Source organism: Mercenaria mercenaria, chromosome 8 (genome assembly GCF_021730395.1).
Source record: "Mercenaria mercenaria strain notata chromosome 8, MADL_Memer_1, whole genome shotgun sequence".
Lineage (NCBI taxonomy): Eukaryota > Metazoa > Mollusca > Bivalvia > Venerida > Veneridae > Mercenaria > Mercenaria mercenaria.
The window spans coordinates 995,047-1,014,678 of record NC_069368.1 but is presented as its reverse complement, the minus strand read 5'-3'; the positions used below and the strand labels follow the sequence as shown (position 1 = coordinate 1,014,678).

General features: G+C 32.8%; 1 protein-coding gene across 2 annotated transcripts in view; it reads right to left on the bottom strand.

Annotated features, from left to right (window-relative positions):
* Window positions 1-19,632, bottom strand: part of LOC123523219 (uncharacterized) — a 92,978-nt gene that overhangs the window by 49,544 nt on the left and 23,802 nt on the right. The window contains exon 1 of one of the 2 annotated variants that reach the window (XM_045300930.2): window positions 5,648-6,073. The exons of the other annotated variant lie outside the window; for it this stretch is intronic. Within the exon in view, the coding sequence (XP_045156865.2) occupies window positions 5,648-5,723 (76 nt within the window). The 5' untranslated portion in view covers window positions 5,724-6,073. Of the gene's footprint in view, window positions 1-5,647; window positions 6,074-19,632 lie in introns of those variants that run through there. 2 annotated transcript variants of the gene reach the window in all.

Below are 19,632 nucleotides of genomic sequence, written 5' to 3'. Positions count from 1 at the left end.
TGGCGGCTGCGTTTGCATGTCAAGTATCACAGGATGATTTTTTCTCACCCTGTGACAAAAGCACGTTCGAGTATGTTTATCTTGTAAAAAAAGACTCTATATGAATTTGGAACTACATATCTACTGTACAATTTTATACACTTGTATTAAGGTTATTTAGGACAAGAGTAAGTATCGTTTAGTCATGTCTTTTATTAGGAAAATATAAAAACCTCTAGTAAAAACATTAAATACCCTCAAATGAATTAAGTTTCCGTAATATTTGTGTGTAAATCTAAATAAATCAAATATATCCCGGTCTTTCCCTCTAAAAGCATAGAGATGTCAGACAAATTGCTTTTTTTCCGAGGCTTTTTATATCGTTGACTTTCCTTCGATTACATTAAAGCTGTAGATAAAGTAGTTTCCATGCAATTTCACCTCGCAATATCAGTGTATCGTCTAGGTCAACATAATTTCTACACTCTTAGGGAAGTCAATTCTTCTCATCTTTATAAAACATTCAATATAGCGATAAATAAGCTAACGATTGTGTGTGCAACATTAAATATATACATGTACAGATAATTTATCACCTACAAGCGAAAAATACTGAAAAATGAAAGAAAAGTTTACTAAAAGACTTTCCTGTAAGTAACTTAAGTTTCAAGTTGAAAATAACGATCTGTTACCCGTGTTAAAAGAATATAGTACTAGCTTTTGAAAAAGCTAACAAAAACTGTCCCAATTAACCAAACTATAAGAAATAAGTATTTCATAAAAAGAAGGTACACTCTAGATGCATCATCAGTATCTCCACCCTGTATCTCCACCCTCTTGCCAGAGTATCTCCACCCTCTTACCAGCTATCTCATTAACAGGACAATGTAAAAATATCGTCATTTGGTCTGGGCAGAAATTTCTTTTTGGCTCACAAATGTAAGATATCACTTAATCATGGTACATGCCATGAAACATTTCTTAACTCATTCCGCCAACTACTAGCAAGAACATCGTTATCAAAGATGTTAGGCCAAAAAGTGCAATCAGTGTAAATTGTGTAAGTGCTGAACTCTGATATTATATCACATATAGTGATAGACAACACACCTCATGTAACACTAAGTGTTGCAAATAATATGTCAATCTAAACGCTGCCTGTAAACAGCTCTCCGTACAGGTGGTAATATAACATATTATATATGTCTGTTTGTTGTCAATATAAATGTATTAATGTGCGCTCACGCTGGCTTCTATCACGCAATGTGCATTATCTTCCAGCTCGCAAACTTTTCATGTATTCTGCAAAATATATATTTCAATAGGTATGACTGTTTCGTTTGCTACTGATATCTGTTTTGGCAATTGACAATTTCTTATATGCCGGCCCATGAATCTTTCTTTATCTTATGTTTTAGTTATAATATTGACACGAGCAATTTTTACGTAACATGCCTTTTAAAACAATTGCGTAATTGTATGTAATAATATTGTATCTGACATTAATATACATTGTTCTGTCTGTAAACTAGAATAAGTTGGGTATGAAGATTGAGGTTTGGTGCGCACAATGAAAGTAGACCTCGAAAGTGTTCTACAACTGAGCGTTCCAATTATTTTCTGTTCTTATTTATATATTTTACATTTTCTTAGTATTTTGTGCATGTATCATTTCATTTTGCGGAGGAGGTTAAGGCGTATGCGTACTTATAGCGTGTCTTTTTTGAGCACTGAACGTTTAAATATTTCCTATCTTAATTGTCTGAGAAATGTCGCCGACATATCTTCAGCAATAAAATTATATTTCTTTTAAAGTTTAAAAACATATTACAAAATCTTTCACTGATTTACTACAATACTTTAAAACATTTTTGCAGGAATAAAGTGGTTAAAACTATTATTAGTTAACTGTAGAAGAATTATAGATGCGTAATGATCACATTTCTTTTTGTAGTCTTATTAAAATTAAGTTTCCTGTTTTAGTCCATCACTATCATATTTAGATTAGTTAACGCTAGAGCTGAGGGTATTTGTAAATACAGCTTTTTTTACAAAATAGAGCGATTTGAGATTTCTCTCAGGGTCAATTATATCGTGATTTAGTTTCTGAGAGTGCGTGTCAGTTACAGTTCTATATGCAAATGAGCGTGATTAAAAACCAATTCTTTCTGTATTATAGATGATGAATATACAACGGCTGCTCCAATTAGCACGATCCTGTGTTGTGATGATACAGACGTATTATATAACCTTATTTCCTAACTTAAAGACACCGGGGTTAGAGTACAATCATGTGAAATGCGTTTTATACACCCTATACCTAACATTATAAGGCAGTGGTCTTGTAATAACAATAACAAATGTATTCTCGTTAGGCAATTCGACATTACAGATCAACGTGAATATGACTTCCATCAATTCAGAAGAATACCGGAATCGCATGCGGGGAATACGGGATTCGTCGACTCATTGCGGATCAACTATCTTAAAAACTTTATCTAATATATTTTATCTAATCTATATATCTAATATACATATGACCTCATTCGATAAATCAATTTTTCAAAAATCAGCTCGGTGAATTTCAAAAATAAAAAACCTATTATTACCGTATTGACGCGCTCATGTCACTTGGCTATGCTACACAAACTTACTTGCGTCTTTTAGCAAAGACGTATTTGTCTGAATCCGTTTTAAGTGCTTCAGAATCAGTCTATCAAATACCGATAAGGGGAAGTAACACTGTGCTGAAATTGTTTCAAAACACGTGACAAATTTTATTTAGCAGTTTCTATTTAACTACACCTATCAATCAGTATTTCGTACTGCTAACGTTAATTTATTACCAAGGTTAATTGCTTTTTCTTATTCATTATATTGATATATAGAAAAAACCTTTGGGAGCATAACTAAGTTATTCAACACTAATAAGCATCTATTGTTGAATAGGGAAAATACTAATAGCTATATATAGCTCCATGTGGAATAATCTACAATATCTGTCATGAGAGAATAAAAGTGCCGCTAGTATAAGTCATATTTTTAAACTGTCCGACAATAAAGTTTTTGAGTTTAAAGTTTTTATCTATTCCACAAGTTCTTTTCCGTTTGTCTTTTGAATTAAGCCAGCACTTCTAGAACATTGTGTAATGTATAAAGACCATCGTTACATATCTGAACTACTGTTGAAAGAGTAAGATGTATATATATTCAGTCATCCGTCTTAATTACTTGCTGTAGGAAAATTCTATTTACTATATTTTTAATATAATTTCTATAAACTACGTGCATTATCACATAACAGTACAAGGCGTAGAAAACATTATGTTTTACAAGTGTATAAGTTAGAGACAACCATGGGTATAGCTTCCGTTAAATTAGACATCAGGTATCTGACTTGCTTCAAGCAGAATGTTATTTGCTGCTTCAGGTATTTGGCGTTAAACGTTCTCATTTTCTTTGTAATTTACATCAAATCTTTCTTTAGAAAACTAAAAACAGCAATTAAATTAATTATTCTCTATATAAATCGGAAATGGTTTTAAGATGTCTGGGGTAAAAAATGAAATATGCACTGTCTGTATGTGCGAAGTCATTTAGATATATTTTCTATCTTGCCAGATGCACGGAGCGGCATAAGTGTTAACTCTTTTTTACACACTAGTTAGAACAAGAAAAAATAAGACACACAAATAAAACGAAGAAAAATTCTAGCTTGAAGTACAGACTAGAAAAACCAATATAAAATATTTTCAAGTTTAGAGTCCCATCAACAAAATTTATGTCATACGGCTGCTTTTCCACCTTTTGATGGCGGATGAAGACACCGCATTGTTTCAGACAAGGGCGGGTACCTGAGTATAACCATCGACCTGAATGGCTTCCACACATGAAGAATTCTACACCCAAAGTGAGGTGATAAATAAAATGTTACAAACGGCGAGAAAAATCTCCCTTCATCATTCCACACGGTAAGAAAGCAAAACTAAATTTTCAAGCATAAATTCCTTCCAAACATAAAAAACAGTTAACTTGATAGCAAATAAAACCAAGAAAACAGAAAAATTCTGGCCTTAAAACTTTTTCATAGACCGCAAAAATATAGATCACAGAAATTTTGGTACGTCTGCATTCTTCATTAAACATAACAGTTAGACAGCAACACTAATATTTTAGCCTGAATATCTCAAAATACCTACAGATCACTTTGGCACAATACGCATAATTATTGTTAGTGCAACGATGATATATTATGAACAGTCGGAGGAAAGGAAAAATGCTTTCAAGTGTAAGTTATTATATCAACCTTTTCATACCACTGTTCTGACAAATGGGTTGCACATTTTAGTAACGAGATAATGACACTGCCATAATTTCTGATTTGTTCTATTTTAGTCGTTGTGTTGCAGAGTTGTATGTTTGTATTTGTTTTCGCACAAATTGTATTTTCTGAAATAAAGTATCGGATAATAGGTGTCTGGCGCTCAACCCGGTGTGGTGGGTTCGAGCCCCACTAGGGTCACCATCATGCCTTCTCATATGACACCAGCACTAATTTTTTCCAGGAAGCTGGTTCGAGAGTTGTTCAAATAAGCCTGAAGATTTCATTATAGTCAAACTAAAAATAAATTAGTTTAAACTAATAAATAACACCATGTTTTGCATTTCTGACATGTAAATGTTACATGAAAGAAAAATACACCAAACTTTAATCCAAATATATTTGAATTCAATTTTAGATTTAAGTTAAATATTATATCATAATATATCAATTCCACTGGCACTTTAAGCTAGAAATCTTTGATTTCACAATGACAATTGACGTGGTTATTCTGTAATTACCAATCAGTTTTCATTCTGTAAACCATCGGTTTCTCAGCACACACTTGCTCTTTCAACGGATATAAACATTCTAGTTAAACACTTTTTGTTTCCTTTAACGCTGGTCAATTAGTTTATTAATTTAAACAATCATGCGATGGTCGTATTTTTATAATAATATATATTTTCGGATATTAACGCATAGTTCAATGTTGTTTGCTTTTAGTTCACGTCTCACGTATGTGATCATCTAATGAATTTAATAATATTGGTTTTTAATCAATGGTTGAAAGGAATGTAAGATGATAGACATGTATGAATATGAAGACTGTATTGTAACATTGTGAATGCAAAATTGTTTGCTAATAAACATCTTCCTAATTACGTTTCATATTAAGGCAATATGTGTCGTAAAACATTAATTGTCAACCAAACAATATTTCATATTTAAGCAATATCTATCGTAAAATATGAATTTCGTACTAAATGATATCTTATGTTAAGGCAATATCTATTGAAATATATAAAATATCTATTGTAAAATGTAAATTTCATACTAAATAATATTTCATATTAAGGTCATATTAAGGCAATATCTATTGTAATATATTAATTTCGTACCAAATAATTTTTCATATTTAGCTCATATTAAGGCAATATCTATTGTAATATATTAATTTCGTACCAAATAATTTTTCATATTTAGCTCATATTAAGGCAATATCTACTGTAATATATTAATTTCGTACCAAATAATTTTTCATATTTAGCTCATATTAAGGCAATATCTATCGTACAATATTAAGGTATCGTTAGCACAAACATCTCTTTTTCAGATTTATCTTACCTGCTACACAAACGGTTACGAGTGTCAAAAGTAACACTCCCTGCATATACTGTATTTTATTTGCAATCCAAGACATTTCAGTATGTTATCCAACTAGAAAATACTCCACTGTATTTATATGAATTCTGTCTCATCTCAATCAATTCAGAATAATATTTACGAACACATGATAATATTTAATATTCACTCTGATCGGCTGATAAGTTTGTTCCAAGCGTGTAATAAATAACTGGAGTCCCGCACATTTCCCAGTATAATTATTAATTTGTAATCATACAAATTACTTTTTGTAATACAATATTAAGAGTTCATTTATTAGGTACTCCCAAATTGGTACTTTAATCCAAAACAAATAATAAGAACATTAATACATTTAATGAATCAAAGGAAATGAACTGCAACATGCTGTTATAGCAGGCAACCAAATAATGAACGGAATATTCTCGTCTGTTCAGTTTTCCAATAAACTACTTTCCCAAACCATTCCGTGCGGCTTTTTAGTCCACGACCAATGCAGCGAAAAGTTGAATTTTCACTTTGACTGTAATTTCTAATGTACTATTGTTTACACCGATCAAACTTTTAAATTACATATCGACGCATGTATTCCAATTCTCAATTATGTTGATACAAATGCAAGAAAGGCAATACTATGACAGATAGGACGATAGAAGTTCATTATATGCATGAAGATTGTATCTAAAATATCGTTAAACACTGCAGTGTAAGAGAGGATTCTTGAGAAAGTTTTACTAAATATTCAAACAACAAAACTGTGAAGCCTTGACAATGAAATTATCTAGATAGACTGAAAAAAGTAAACTTTTTTAAAAGACAGATTAATTAAGATTCTTGATGGTTTCCTATTCTCGTATATAGTTTTGAGTCCGAGTTACTATTTTAAAGCACCTACGCTCCTAGTTTATGAAACACTTATAACCACACTGTACAATTTTAATCGCTTTTTGAAATATATTTCACTACTTAAATTTCAATTTTTTTCTTTAAATTAATTATATTAGAGTGCATGTCGAATGCTTTAGACTGACTGACACCAAAATCACGGCAGCGGGTGAAGCCCAGGTGGTGGTTATAGCATTGGTGTTGGAGGGCATCCAACTGTGTGGTGTTGAGCATGCTTTCAAAAAAGAAGAAGCTGTGACAAGTTGCCTTTCTCCTAAAGTATTGGTTGTAATTTATTGCCATCTGTAGTAAGTACTAGTATCTAAGTTGAACGGAGAAGAAATCATCACATTTACATCATCCGATATCAGTAAATTGTCTTGTTCCAAATTCATTTTCCAATGGAACCTGGTTTTCAACACATGTTCTTGCAACATATCAGTAACAGTATCAGTTTGAGAAATGACATTTTGACAATTTACAGCAGAGTTCTCCAAGAATCGCTTGCTTTTTTACTTTTTATAGCTTTTATAATAGCATAGTATATATTTCCGTCACTTTGTGCGTGTCATGTCAAGGGTGGATAAAATGAACTATTATAATTGTAAAAGTGTTAAAGATTGCAACATTGCAACTGAATCACACTGTCTGTACAGAGAGGACATACTTTTTAACTTTCTGTAATTAAAGAACTTTCAATATCAACAATATTAAATACATTTAAAACTACCAAATCAAATACTTCAATAAATGTAGATTCTACGGATAATGATGCTTTCTGATAAATATGAAGGAGGAAAAGAGACAGTTCAATTTGTATTTTTATAATTTAACTTTCTGACCGATTTGCAATTTGTTTTCAGTTAATGACTGGACTCAATCTAACCGAGTCTTTTCTTATGTTAGCTACATTGTATTTTTTCTTAGCTTCCAAAGGATCTTTTTTAAGATTTTACGTGCACCGTGGCGGTTGTAAAAACTGTTCAAGTCTTTGAACATTGTGTTGCAATATTTTCTTTTCTTTTAGGATCATGGAGTCTATCAAATTTATATAGAGTTCCGCTTAAACCGCTGCTATGGGCCAATTATTGCTAAATAACTTTATCGACCTTGCCATTAAGCATGGACGCAGCATTCGCATCATCATGATACGGCACTATTCCTTTAAAATCAATATTAAAATTGGCTGTCGAATGATAATCATTTCTACCTAGTTTAACGTTGCGTAGTTTTTATATTAGTACAATTAAACACGGTGACGTATTCCTGGGGATAAATAATCGTTCTTGCTTCTGCACGATTAAATGTATTTTCCTAAAATATCCATCCTTGACTCGTCTAAACAGTAACATTTAATAGAACTTGTTTTGAAGTATATACTATTTATATGAAAAATACTGAACAGAAGTTATAAAACATTTATATAAGTTCGTTTGAACAGCAGCTAATGCGTATGTATGGACGATTTTTTTATTTATATTCAAGATTCCATTATTTACAAATAAAATAAAAAGATTGTTTGAAGCATTATAGTTTTCAAAACCAGCTGTAAACATCAGAATTCCAATAAACAATAAAAGATCTCACATATAGCCAAACTGGATTTACGAAACCGCATTATACTTGCAAAGGTTATTTTATTATAATAGTCCCCTTTAGTTACAGAGAAAAGCTATTAAAGATTACAATGTTTTTGCTATCAAGGTTCATGTTGTAGATATCCATATATTCTGTTTAATATTCTGTAGTATTATTTTATCGGATTGAAAGAGCGGCAGAGGATCATTCAATGACTGATTCTTACATGCATTTGAAGTTAGCGTTGAAGCTAATAGGTTAAAACTGAGTACTGTTTCAAAAAAGTTATATTGTTACTGAAGTATTGCGTGCATTTGTTCTGCAAAAGGTTAAATTCTGTAATTAACCCAATTAAAGTTACAAGAAGGTAGGCGGGTTCAGATAAAACGCACTTTGCTGCGGAGAATCAACAATCATACTGTCTAGATACGTTCAATTATACAATAATGTAAGAAGCTGAATTAAGGTATTATCTTATTTAATTATATCACGCATTGCGAATGATTTATGTAATTATACCACGCAATATCATTTTATTATCAAGTACTTTATTGACTTTTCTTTGTTAATGGAGTTGCTATAAAGACGGAATTCTTTGCGGAACAACATATTCTTGGATGTAAGTCACCCTATGAAACTGTTCGGATTTGCGTGTTTTTTTTTTACATTATTAAGACCAGAAATTGCATATAATGACTTTCATTAATGAATGTGTTAACTTCACGGCAATAAAAATAATTACAGACAGCAGAGCATTTGTAATCACATATCAATCACAGAATAAACAATACATGTGATAATGTTGTGTTACTTGTTGATATATTAAATAGTTTGAAGTCGATTAACGGACGCTTTTTAACACAAGCATTTATAATTCAGATAGTTTTTTTTTTAAAAAAGAAATCTGGAAACTTGTATGAACTGATCTGTAGCGCATTTAGAATTGATATATAGACACTAGAGCAATAGGAATGACATAAATATTCAACAAACACTCTTTAAAATCCCAATTTTTCTTACCTAAACCCATTTTGTCCATGTCAGGCTCAGGACTATTTCATTCATTAGTACCACATTATTGACATTTCTGAAATTGCTTGCATAACTTTTAACAAAAGATAAAAGGTAAGAATAGATCACAAGAAATGAAAATAAGTAGATGCACGAATAACAGAGCAAAATGCTTGCACAAACGCGGATAAAAGCTATATTTTGTGCATAAACATAGAAATAATTAAGCAATTAAGTGGCATCCATAATCGTTAAAGAATATCATAGAAACTTTTACCCGATTACTTGTAAATGAATTATACATTTATATAAAGCCATTAAGGTTGTCTCATAAAATTATTCCGACATTTTTAGCGGAAAAGCATGTTTGTGTATTTCCACCGCAACAAAAACAAGCACAATGTGCATCTGTTTTTTCTCCTGAAATATTTTTCAGTAATATTATTTCTTCTTTGAGTCTGTAATTTAATAACTTGTAACCCTATATAACATTATATTGCAATCATTGCGTGTTAGCTCCGGATCTCTATGCAAATGAACTTTGATTAAAATCCCATTTAGCTGTATTAATGAATATCATTACAAGCGAGCTTTTGTCAAAGCTTAGTGCGCATGTGTGCAGAAAAGTCGAACTAACCACCGAAATCTGAAAACAGTAGGATTTTAGTCAAAATAACCCGGGGTATAACACCAATAGTTTCATTTCCACTTTGAACAACTGAAGAATATTTTGACCTGGGAACAGTATGATATTGGCAACCAAATCTCCAAAATTTCTTTTAAAACATATGAAAGGGTGTGTTCGATTTCAATTCTTGCAGAGAAGCGGTTTTTTTTATCTTGAAGATAAACTTAACTAATAACATGATGTTTATATTTTTATTGGTGAAACATAATACACCTTTCTTTATTACAATACTAGGAATCGCAGGCATTTTAAAACTTTTATGTATCTTTAAAAGAATAAGATAAGATCTTTATTGTAGTCAAATTAAAAAATTTAATCAAATGATATACCAGCATATGCCAGTTAAATAACACTTTGTCTAGATCAGGGAAGAGAGTAGCTTCCTCTGAGAGTCAATTATATGGAGAATTACGGGAAATGTTTCTGAGATTGCGTGCCAGTTACAGTTCTGTATGCAAATGGATGTGATTAAAAACCTATACTATTGTATTACAGCTGATGAATATCGAACTGTTTCAATTTGTTTCTTTTCATACGTATTGTGTCTAGTTATATCGTAAGTATTCTGGTTAATTTTAGAAAACATGAAACGCATTTTTATACGCCATGACAAACGTGCAGTTTTTATTACGCAGGACTTTTTTATAGAAGTATTTTATACACCATATCGACGCATGACGCATTGGTCACCTCGTTATACTGAAGAAAACAAGTGAATGCAGTATTACTGTGCAATACAAAGTCCCCTACTGGAAGGCACCTAATTTTCTCTATTGTTATTTATAGTTACAACAAAGGGAAGTTAATCCTAAAAAAATCATATATAATATAAATCCAACATAACTCTTTACTAGGTAGATGTAGGTCAAAACACACCTAAACATTGGATGTAACATGCATGTTGTACCACAGAAAAGAGGTCTCGGTTTTTCCCTACGGCCAGTAATAAAAATATAAGCTATTTATAGTAACAACAAAGGGAAGTAATTCTAAAAACAAGGGTGTCTCATCGTGGTGAACATTTGTGCCAAGTTACATCAAAATCCCTCCATGCACGAAGAAGAAATTCTCCGGACAAAGTCATTCTTGACTTTGACCTTTGACCTCTAAGTGTGACTTTGACCTCAGACCTAGGGACATGGTTCTGCGCAAGACAATCCCTCTCATGATAATGAACATTTGTGCCAAGTTACATTAAAATCCCTTCACGCATGAAGAAGAAATGCTCCGGACAAAGTCAATCTTGTATCTGACCTTTGGCCTCGAAATGTGACCTTGACCTTAGACCTACGGACCTGGTTCTTGCCCATGACATTCCGTCTCATGGTGGTGAACATTTTTGCCAAGTAATATCATAAATATCTTTAAGGATTGTTGAGTTACAGACTGGACAGGAATAAAGCCCTTTTGGCTTTTGACTTCCAAGTGTGACCTTGACCTTTCGGCTAAGGGTCCGGGTTTTAGCATGACACGTTGTCTCATCCAGGGTAATATTTGTGTCAACTAATATTTAAATCCTGTTTGGCATGACAAAGTTATAGACCGGACGGACGGCGGGACGGAAGTAAGGACGGAATGACGGACGGAAAAGTGCATTCCTATAGTTCCCGAAACTGGTTTTCAACCAGTAGGGGACTTATATAGGATCAATATTGAATATTATAGCAAAATCCAGTGTTTGCCCTTAAACGCTTTAAAATACGCGACCGTAAAACATGTTTTAAGCTTGAAGTATTGCGGTTGTAATAAACTACGCCAATCAATCAGTATATCGTATTTCCCACTGCAATTATCCTGCAATTTACCCACGAAGAAATTGCTTTTTCCTACGCATTCAAACTTTCTTTAGACTATGTTGTGCATATTTAGGTTATTAAACTTTATCAGAATACGCAAATAATGGCAACCACAATTTGTTCTCAAACCTCAACATAAATTGTATACTTCAAAAGAACCGAATGAAGTGTTGACGCCTTTTTTAAAGTATCAACATCTGCAGAATCCCGAGGGAATGGTGGGCTCGTGCACCAACATAGCCCGAGGGATTGGTGAGCTCGTGCACCAATATAGCCCGAGGGATTGGTGGACTCGTGCACCAACATAGCCCGAGGGATTCTGCAGATGTTGTTGAACAGAAGAAACGTGTGTTAGTTTTGCATAAAACACAACAAAGTGCTGAAAATATCGAAAATACAGGACAGTTAACTTGACTGACCAAAGTCGGCCGTTTCACGTTGTTATGAGCACATGTTTTATTTATGCCTTTCCGGGGCCTACAGTAACTTTGTATGTTTTAAACATGTCGAGACATTTTCTTGACGTGGTAATTTCTTTTTGAATTTATGTAAAATATATGCCTGCACTATAAGTGTGACTCCTGCTTTCTTCGATAAATCTGTACATAATGAAAAGTTTAGCTTTACACGACACTACGACATCCTGCATTTAAACAACGTACAGTTGCCGAGAGGTGCTGATTCAGTGACTGGTTCATTCAGTCCCTTGTGACATTATCGTATAATAGAAATCGATATATATACTTTTCATAATTATACCCTTAATGAAATCATTATGCCTTTTTATTTTTTAGATCAACTTAGAAAAGTTTGCTTTGCACCCCGCCCCGTCTCGATCAAAGTTTGAAAACCACAATAATTTGAATTCTCTAGCATCGATGTTATCAACTCAGATTGGATTTATTAACCCAAACATGGTTGGTGAGATCTACAAATAAATTGAAAATTATCAAATAAATACCTCATGTCCATCAGATGTTCCTTAACGATGGAACATTCCATCAAACTTAACGTTTACAGCTCAACACTTTCAGCTTCCACATGTATGCCTGACATTACACATCAGTAGGCTGCATAGTTGTGTAATTTAAGTAGACAAACATTTTAAAATGTTGTAATGTAAGATTTAAAGTAATCATGTCAACTTTCTCGACTTAAATGAATTTAAAACACGAAATTGTGTTTTTGTAAATGTTATTTGTCTATCATTTTCCGGGATTAAATCGCGTCGTGTAAACTTATTTTGAGTAAAATACACATATTAATACCATAATACAGAATGTCAATGCTGTCGCGTATCAAGAGAGGTAGCACTTATTACAAGTTAAAGTAAAGTTAGGTTGAAAAATGATATTTTTACTAAAAATGCAGATGAAAAGATTTAATAAGTCTAGGACCTTTCGACTTCGGTCCAAACTCAGGGACCATACTAAATTGCTTAAATGGACCCGCAACAGCATATCCAAAACGTTCACCAACAGCACGTGTTCAGGAGAATCTCCTTGTTTGTACACGTTTTTCCCTGTTTGTGCATGCCCAAAATCGGCAAAAATCAAAGGGTTTGTGCAAGAATGACAGGTCTTTAGTAAACGTCCACCTAGTGTGGCTGTTTGTGGCAAATGTCGTACATATATTCTTATTTGCTGTAAGAAATAATAGAAACTGTGCGTGCAGTTATACATAAATATTAAAAGTAGTGAAGAACCTATGATTAATTAGAAAAGTTCTCATTATAAATAATAGTTTAATATTTTGCCTATTATTCGTCAGATCTGACATCAGCTGTCAGACTTGTTTTCAAACAGACTAAAGTATCAATTTACAATGTTTCATTCAGGTATGGGCTATTATGAAGTTCCTTTAAATGATTATTTTTATGTCTTCCTGTTAAAGAAAGAAAAAAAAACATTTTCAAGTGATTTTTATCAGACTTTCCTTTAGAAAGTTATTGTCAGTGGTTTTGTTAATTATTTTCTGTATTGATCGACAATAGTTTTCGGAGTGTTGGTCTAGAAGATTGCACATGCGCTTTACCCTATTTTAAATGTACAGCTCGTTGACATAATGGTAGATTTTACTGAAAAATATCTAAAAGGCAGAAAACTTAAACATAGTACAAAAATCAAAGAAAGGAAAATGAGTCTAAAGACAGCGTGAAATATATTTAAAAACAACATAATTATATAATAGCGATAAGGAAACATATTTAAAAACACTAGTTTTAGTAGAAACAATACCATATTTATCCGAAATACCTCTAAAGACCTAAATATTTCAATAATGATATAAAATGTGATAATGTCTGCATTATCCATTATACATAAAGCAAAAATAATTTTTCCAGCCTAAAATACCTGTAGATCGCTTTGGCATATAATAACATCATAATAATGTTTATAGCAATGATGATAGGTTATGAACAGTCGGAGGAAGAAAATATGCTCGTCCATGTGCCGACAATTAGCCTAATCCTCCCCTAATCAATGTGCAGACAAATATGTTGCACATCGTATTAACAAGCAAATGACACTGCAATAATTTTTACCTTAAAACTATTCTAGCTGTTGTGGTAAAAACTGTTGAATATTTGCATTGGTTTCTGGACATGTTTTATACATTTTGTACTATACTCACTAAACAGTCATACAGTGAGCTTTAAAACCTTTCTTGTCACATTAGACCGTGCTTCTACGGGTGATTTACTCGCAGACACATTACCCACTGATTTTTCAATTCTATACATCATCTGCATTTTTACAACGTGCACTCACTTGACAAAAAAATCCCAAAGTGATTTATAATAAACTAAACGCACGAAATTTGCGTGCATTTAATCTTAAATAAAAAAAATCTTTAGTCCCCTTAACTCAAGTCTCTGCATTATACGATTTAGCTCTCGATACTTATGTTGAGTTGTCAAAGTCAGCCGCATTTAATTAAGTGTATTGAAATAGTTGACGATGGAATTTAAATTTCGAAAGGAACGTTTTCTGAATTCCCTGCACGTTTGTTAACATGTAGCTTACAGTTTTTATTGGAAGATAATGACAGATATATAAAAAGATACTGCGTCTATAAGTGAGATGTATTGAAATGGTGGCAAATATCTGTTAATGTTTTGTCAAATCATTAGCTGTTTTCATCATTATTTCATCGTTTCTCTACTTTATATCGTTTCACACGCACAACAAATATACTCTCTTCTGTTATATAAAATAGATTTAAAATCATTAATATTGCATCTGATCAAAATCTGTCACTGGAATGTTGTTTGATATTAAAGTAATTTATCTCGTGCGCAAAAAAAAAATAACACAAAAAAACATACACACAACAACAACAACAACATTATTTCAGATATATCATACACCGTACTGCTTGCATTAACAGACTCCAATCAATATTGGCAACTTAATCCAAACCAATAATAAAAAATATCAGTTTAACGAAATCAAAGGAAATAAACCACAGCATGTTATAAGAATTTTTTCAAGTAACGAACGGAATTATTTTCCGATTAACTTCGTTCCCAATCACTTTTAAATCAGTGAAGGATTATGATAGTAAAACTATACGAAAACAATGTACTTTATACACTAACACTGATTACAATATACACTAACGCAAATTACAAATGCGTTCAAACCAGTACTATATATCAAACTGTCCGAGAAACTGAGACCAAAAAAAAAATAAATAAAAAGAAACGAAAAAGAGAAAAGAAAAACGATCAAAATATTCCGTACTGAATTTTTATCTAACTGAAGTTTTCAATTTATTTGTTTTATAGAACTGATGTCAAAGTCTTAAAAGACGAAATACCAATATGCGTCCACACCCGCGCAAATATCTTTGACTGTGCTTGTAGTCCGGTAAATCATACACACGTTTCGGAATACGTAAATATATATTATTCTAACACGATCCGATTCATTTTCCTATTGAACAAAGAAGGCAGAAAACAGTGAATTATACTACAACAAATCACTGTTCTGACGTCACAATTATTACGTCATGGCGTCAAACGGCATAGCGGCGCGCTGGAAAAGAAACCGGTTGGAAACGGGCAATTTTTTTAATGAATGTCGTCAAGCATATACTTAAAAATCGTTGGTAACGTGTTAGAATCGAAATAATATATCTCGTTTAGTGATTTGCTCTTGAATAAATCATCGTTTGTCGTTCAGATGCGTATTATTGCATCACTCGGGCTGCGCCCTCGTGATATAATTCCTTCGCATCTGAACTCCAGACCATATTTATTCAACGACAAATCACTGGATGAGATATATTATTTCTTAAATATTTGCAAGTTGGACAATTTTGTTATGCTTATTCCCCTCATATAAGGTCGCGTGATGTTATGATATGGCGAACATCCTTTAGCTCTCGAAATTTCATCGAAAAACTCGTATTAAAACGATGTTTTAGATTATATTTTGGATATATATTGTAAAATTTGAGAAACCTCGACGTATGGACCGTGGCAAGAAGTATAGAGACAGAAAGAAAAGGAAAAAAGTAGTGAATATGACATTGAGAATCGAAATAACAAACAATTCAAATATGGCGGGTCACATTGTGTAGATTATGAAAGTGATTATGAGATCAGTGGAAGAAGTATTTTATATGATCGGACTTATGAAAGTACCAAGTACACCATTATCTGTATTTTAAACCCCAACCCCAGGAAACACTAATAAAACATTAACAGATTGCAATATGGAAAATAAAAGTTTAGTAGATAAATTTGATTGGCTTGTAGGGGCTGTTGAAGAAATGAAGGCGAACCAGGAACGAAACTGCTGCGCCCTGGAAAGTTAAACTGATAGACTGAGAAACGAATTTATGGAGGAAATAGATAAACAGTGATATCTCTATGTGACGATATTTCAAAAGAGACAAGAGAGCACTAGTACTGACACCGTTTTGACAATTTTTCAGTCATTACAGGGCAGGATAGAGATGTTAGAAGAAAAACAGTTCAACCCCTCGTGCGCAAATAGCGAGACTATGGAAAGGATAAACGGTCAAAACAGATTTAGACCAAAAAACATTGATGCCGCGGAAAGATCGATCATAGTTACAGGCATGCCAGAGCTACAAGATGGTGAGGATTTAATACAACACGCTTCAGCAATTATACGTGCATTGGGTGATGAAGTGTCAAAACATGTTGACATTGTGTCAGTTACACGTTTTTGCTCACATTTCCAACGAAGGCCAGGCCCCGTGAAGATAATCATCAATAACAGGGATGAAAAAAATCTGGTTCTTCGGAATAAAATGAAATTAAAACAATTACAACATTGTATACAAATCTTCCTTAAAAGTTGTAAAAAACACGCAGAACGACTAGATCTAATTGAGTTAAATGCACGTATGATACTCCGACAGCTGCCACAGGGCCATAATTTCAGAGTGGATGCTACCGCTATCCAGGACAATACGAAGAAAACGAACCAAAACTGAGACGTGTACTAAAACGATTGTGATTCTTTCTGCGAACAGAGATGCATTCTAAAACAATGTTTCTACAATTACAGTATCAGAAAACTTCTCTCTGCATCAATAACGCTTAGCTTAATCGAGGAGAGATTTAAGATACCGCTGGAACTTTACGTCTCCATTCACAAAGCTGTCGTCTGCAACAGAAAAAAACATAAAAATATGTTGTTGAAAGATTGAATTAAATGGGTTTTTTTATTCCTTACAGATGTGTATTTCCTTGTTCACATTACCATTCAATTACTTTAGCCGATATAATGGGGATAAACAAGCAATCTATATTAAAGGATATTGACTGAAATATTCTGAGATTTCACTTTAAACCACTTCAAATTCCCATTTCCTTTTTTAGCAAGGTTTTACTTTTTATCAAGACTTTTATTGATTTATTGTACTAAAGTGGAATTTTTTCATTTGATAAGCGATGTTTTGTTATTCAAGATGAATTTACTTCTGAAACAGAAGGGGGCAGAGTTAAATATCTTTAAAAATATTGTGTTACATGCGGTATAAGTTCTCTATTTCGCCTTTACTTTTTACATTACATATTGTGGAAGAAATGTAGGTAGGTCTACTTCTGCCCCTAGATTATTTTTGAATGAAGTGAGCAAAATGTAATACAACACTGTGTGCCACACGGTCAACTTTAAGAATATACCAAGCACATGCCATTTTTAAACACTGCTATTAGGGGTCCAATACCTTAATGTTTTATGTAAGCCAGTCGTTTTGGTTTCTATAATCAATGCTTTGGTAACATTTTTATGAGAAGTTTATAATTTTTGCATTTTAAGAAATTTAAACAAAACTTCATACACTTGTTTTCGCATGTTCAGACAAAAATCTCTACCTCTATTTTTTTTTTTTTGGTGTATTTTGCCGTTGTTGGTGTTGTTGTTGTTGTTGTTGTTTTAAAATGGGACAAAGCAGGCGATTTTTTTCGTTAAAATCGTGTCTGATCCGGAATAATTAATGCGTTACTCTAATATTCTTTATTAGCTGTATAAAATGGTATAGACTGACTGTCGACCCTAGGCTCGTTCTGTGATATTACTCATGAATAGGTTTTCTCTATTATGTAGATGGAAGTACTCTGAAGGGAAAAATGTGCTATTTTGTAGACTTAGATTTTACCTATGTTATGTTTAAAGTATTTATCAAAAAAGATTTAGCCTGGGAGGCAGGCTTATAATAGCTATCAAACGTGGTTTGCTTATTTGCTGGTAGTTATGTAATAACAATCTAACAGAGCTTGATTTGTCTGCCAGTTAAACAAAGAAGAAGTTCAAACTCCGTATACTTAAGAAATAATAACTTCCCAAGTGTGGTTTATCGTAGAATAACCCGTGTTTTGAGTTCTTATGCGTAAGAATATATCACGAAGGCCATAGGCCTGAGTGATATATTGTTTCGCATAAGAATGAAAAAAAAAAACTCGGGTTATTCTACGATAAATCTTACTTGGGAACTTGTTATTTCGATTCTAACACGACATACTAGTATCAACAGTGTTAGAAAAAATGGTAACTACATTTTACGACATGAACTATACTTCGTGCTACGCACAGATCATTCTATACATAGAGGATGACGTCACTAATTTGCACGCGCATGGGTTATCGCAAAATAACCGTTGATTGATTTTCTCCTATGTGTATATAGGTCATTTGCTGGTCGTGTTAGAATCTGCGATAAACAACGGTTGACGCGCGGACTGGTTAGAGAGCATCATGACGTCAATTATAACGTCATATTGATGCAAGACGTTCGGTTCGTTACTACTCGGATAAATGAAGCCCAGCATACTTTTTATCAACATATTTCAACGACCATGTAAAAATGAAAACAATGAAGGCCTTCTTGTGGTTTGTCGTCTAATTTACCATGGTTCTTCGTTCAGATGCTTGGATATTAAACCACTCGGGTTAACGCCCTCGTGGTTCAATTCCTGTGCATCCGAACTCTGAACCGTGATAAATTAGACGACAAACCGCTCGAAGGCCTTGGTTATTTGTTAAATATATCCGATATACTGCACATCATGGACTATAAAGCCATTAATAAGAAATGATGAAAAATAAGTATCTTAGAATTACAGATCTTCCACAGTCTTTTAAAATATTTCCAAGACAGAATGTCTATGAAATGCATTTTCACTGTCATTAAACTTTAATTTCAGCATTAAAATATTGCCTGTTCTTATAATAAAACATTAAAGAAACGTTTACCAGCAATATTAGGTATTTATATAAAACCATTAAAGCAGTGTAATAAAAACCAACCGTGGCATCAATGTAATATTATTGCATTATCCATGTATTTTGTCTATAGATTCGTGGAAACGCACGCTATTTCCTTGTTTGATTTCAATAAAAGTAGGATACGGAACGATTTAATATGCATCTGTTTTTCTCCTTAAGTATTTTAATGATAATTAGTTTTTCTTTGAGACCGAAATTTAACTTAAGTTACAGCATAGTTTTGTTGCATTTCAGGATTTT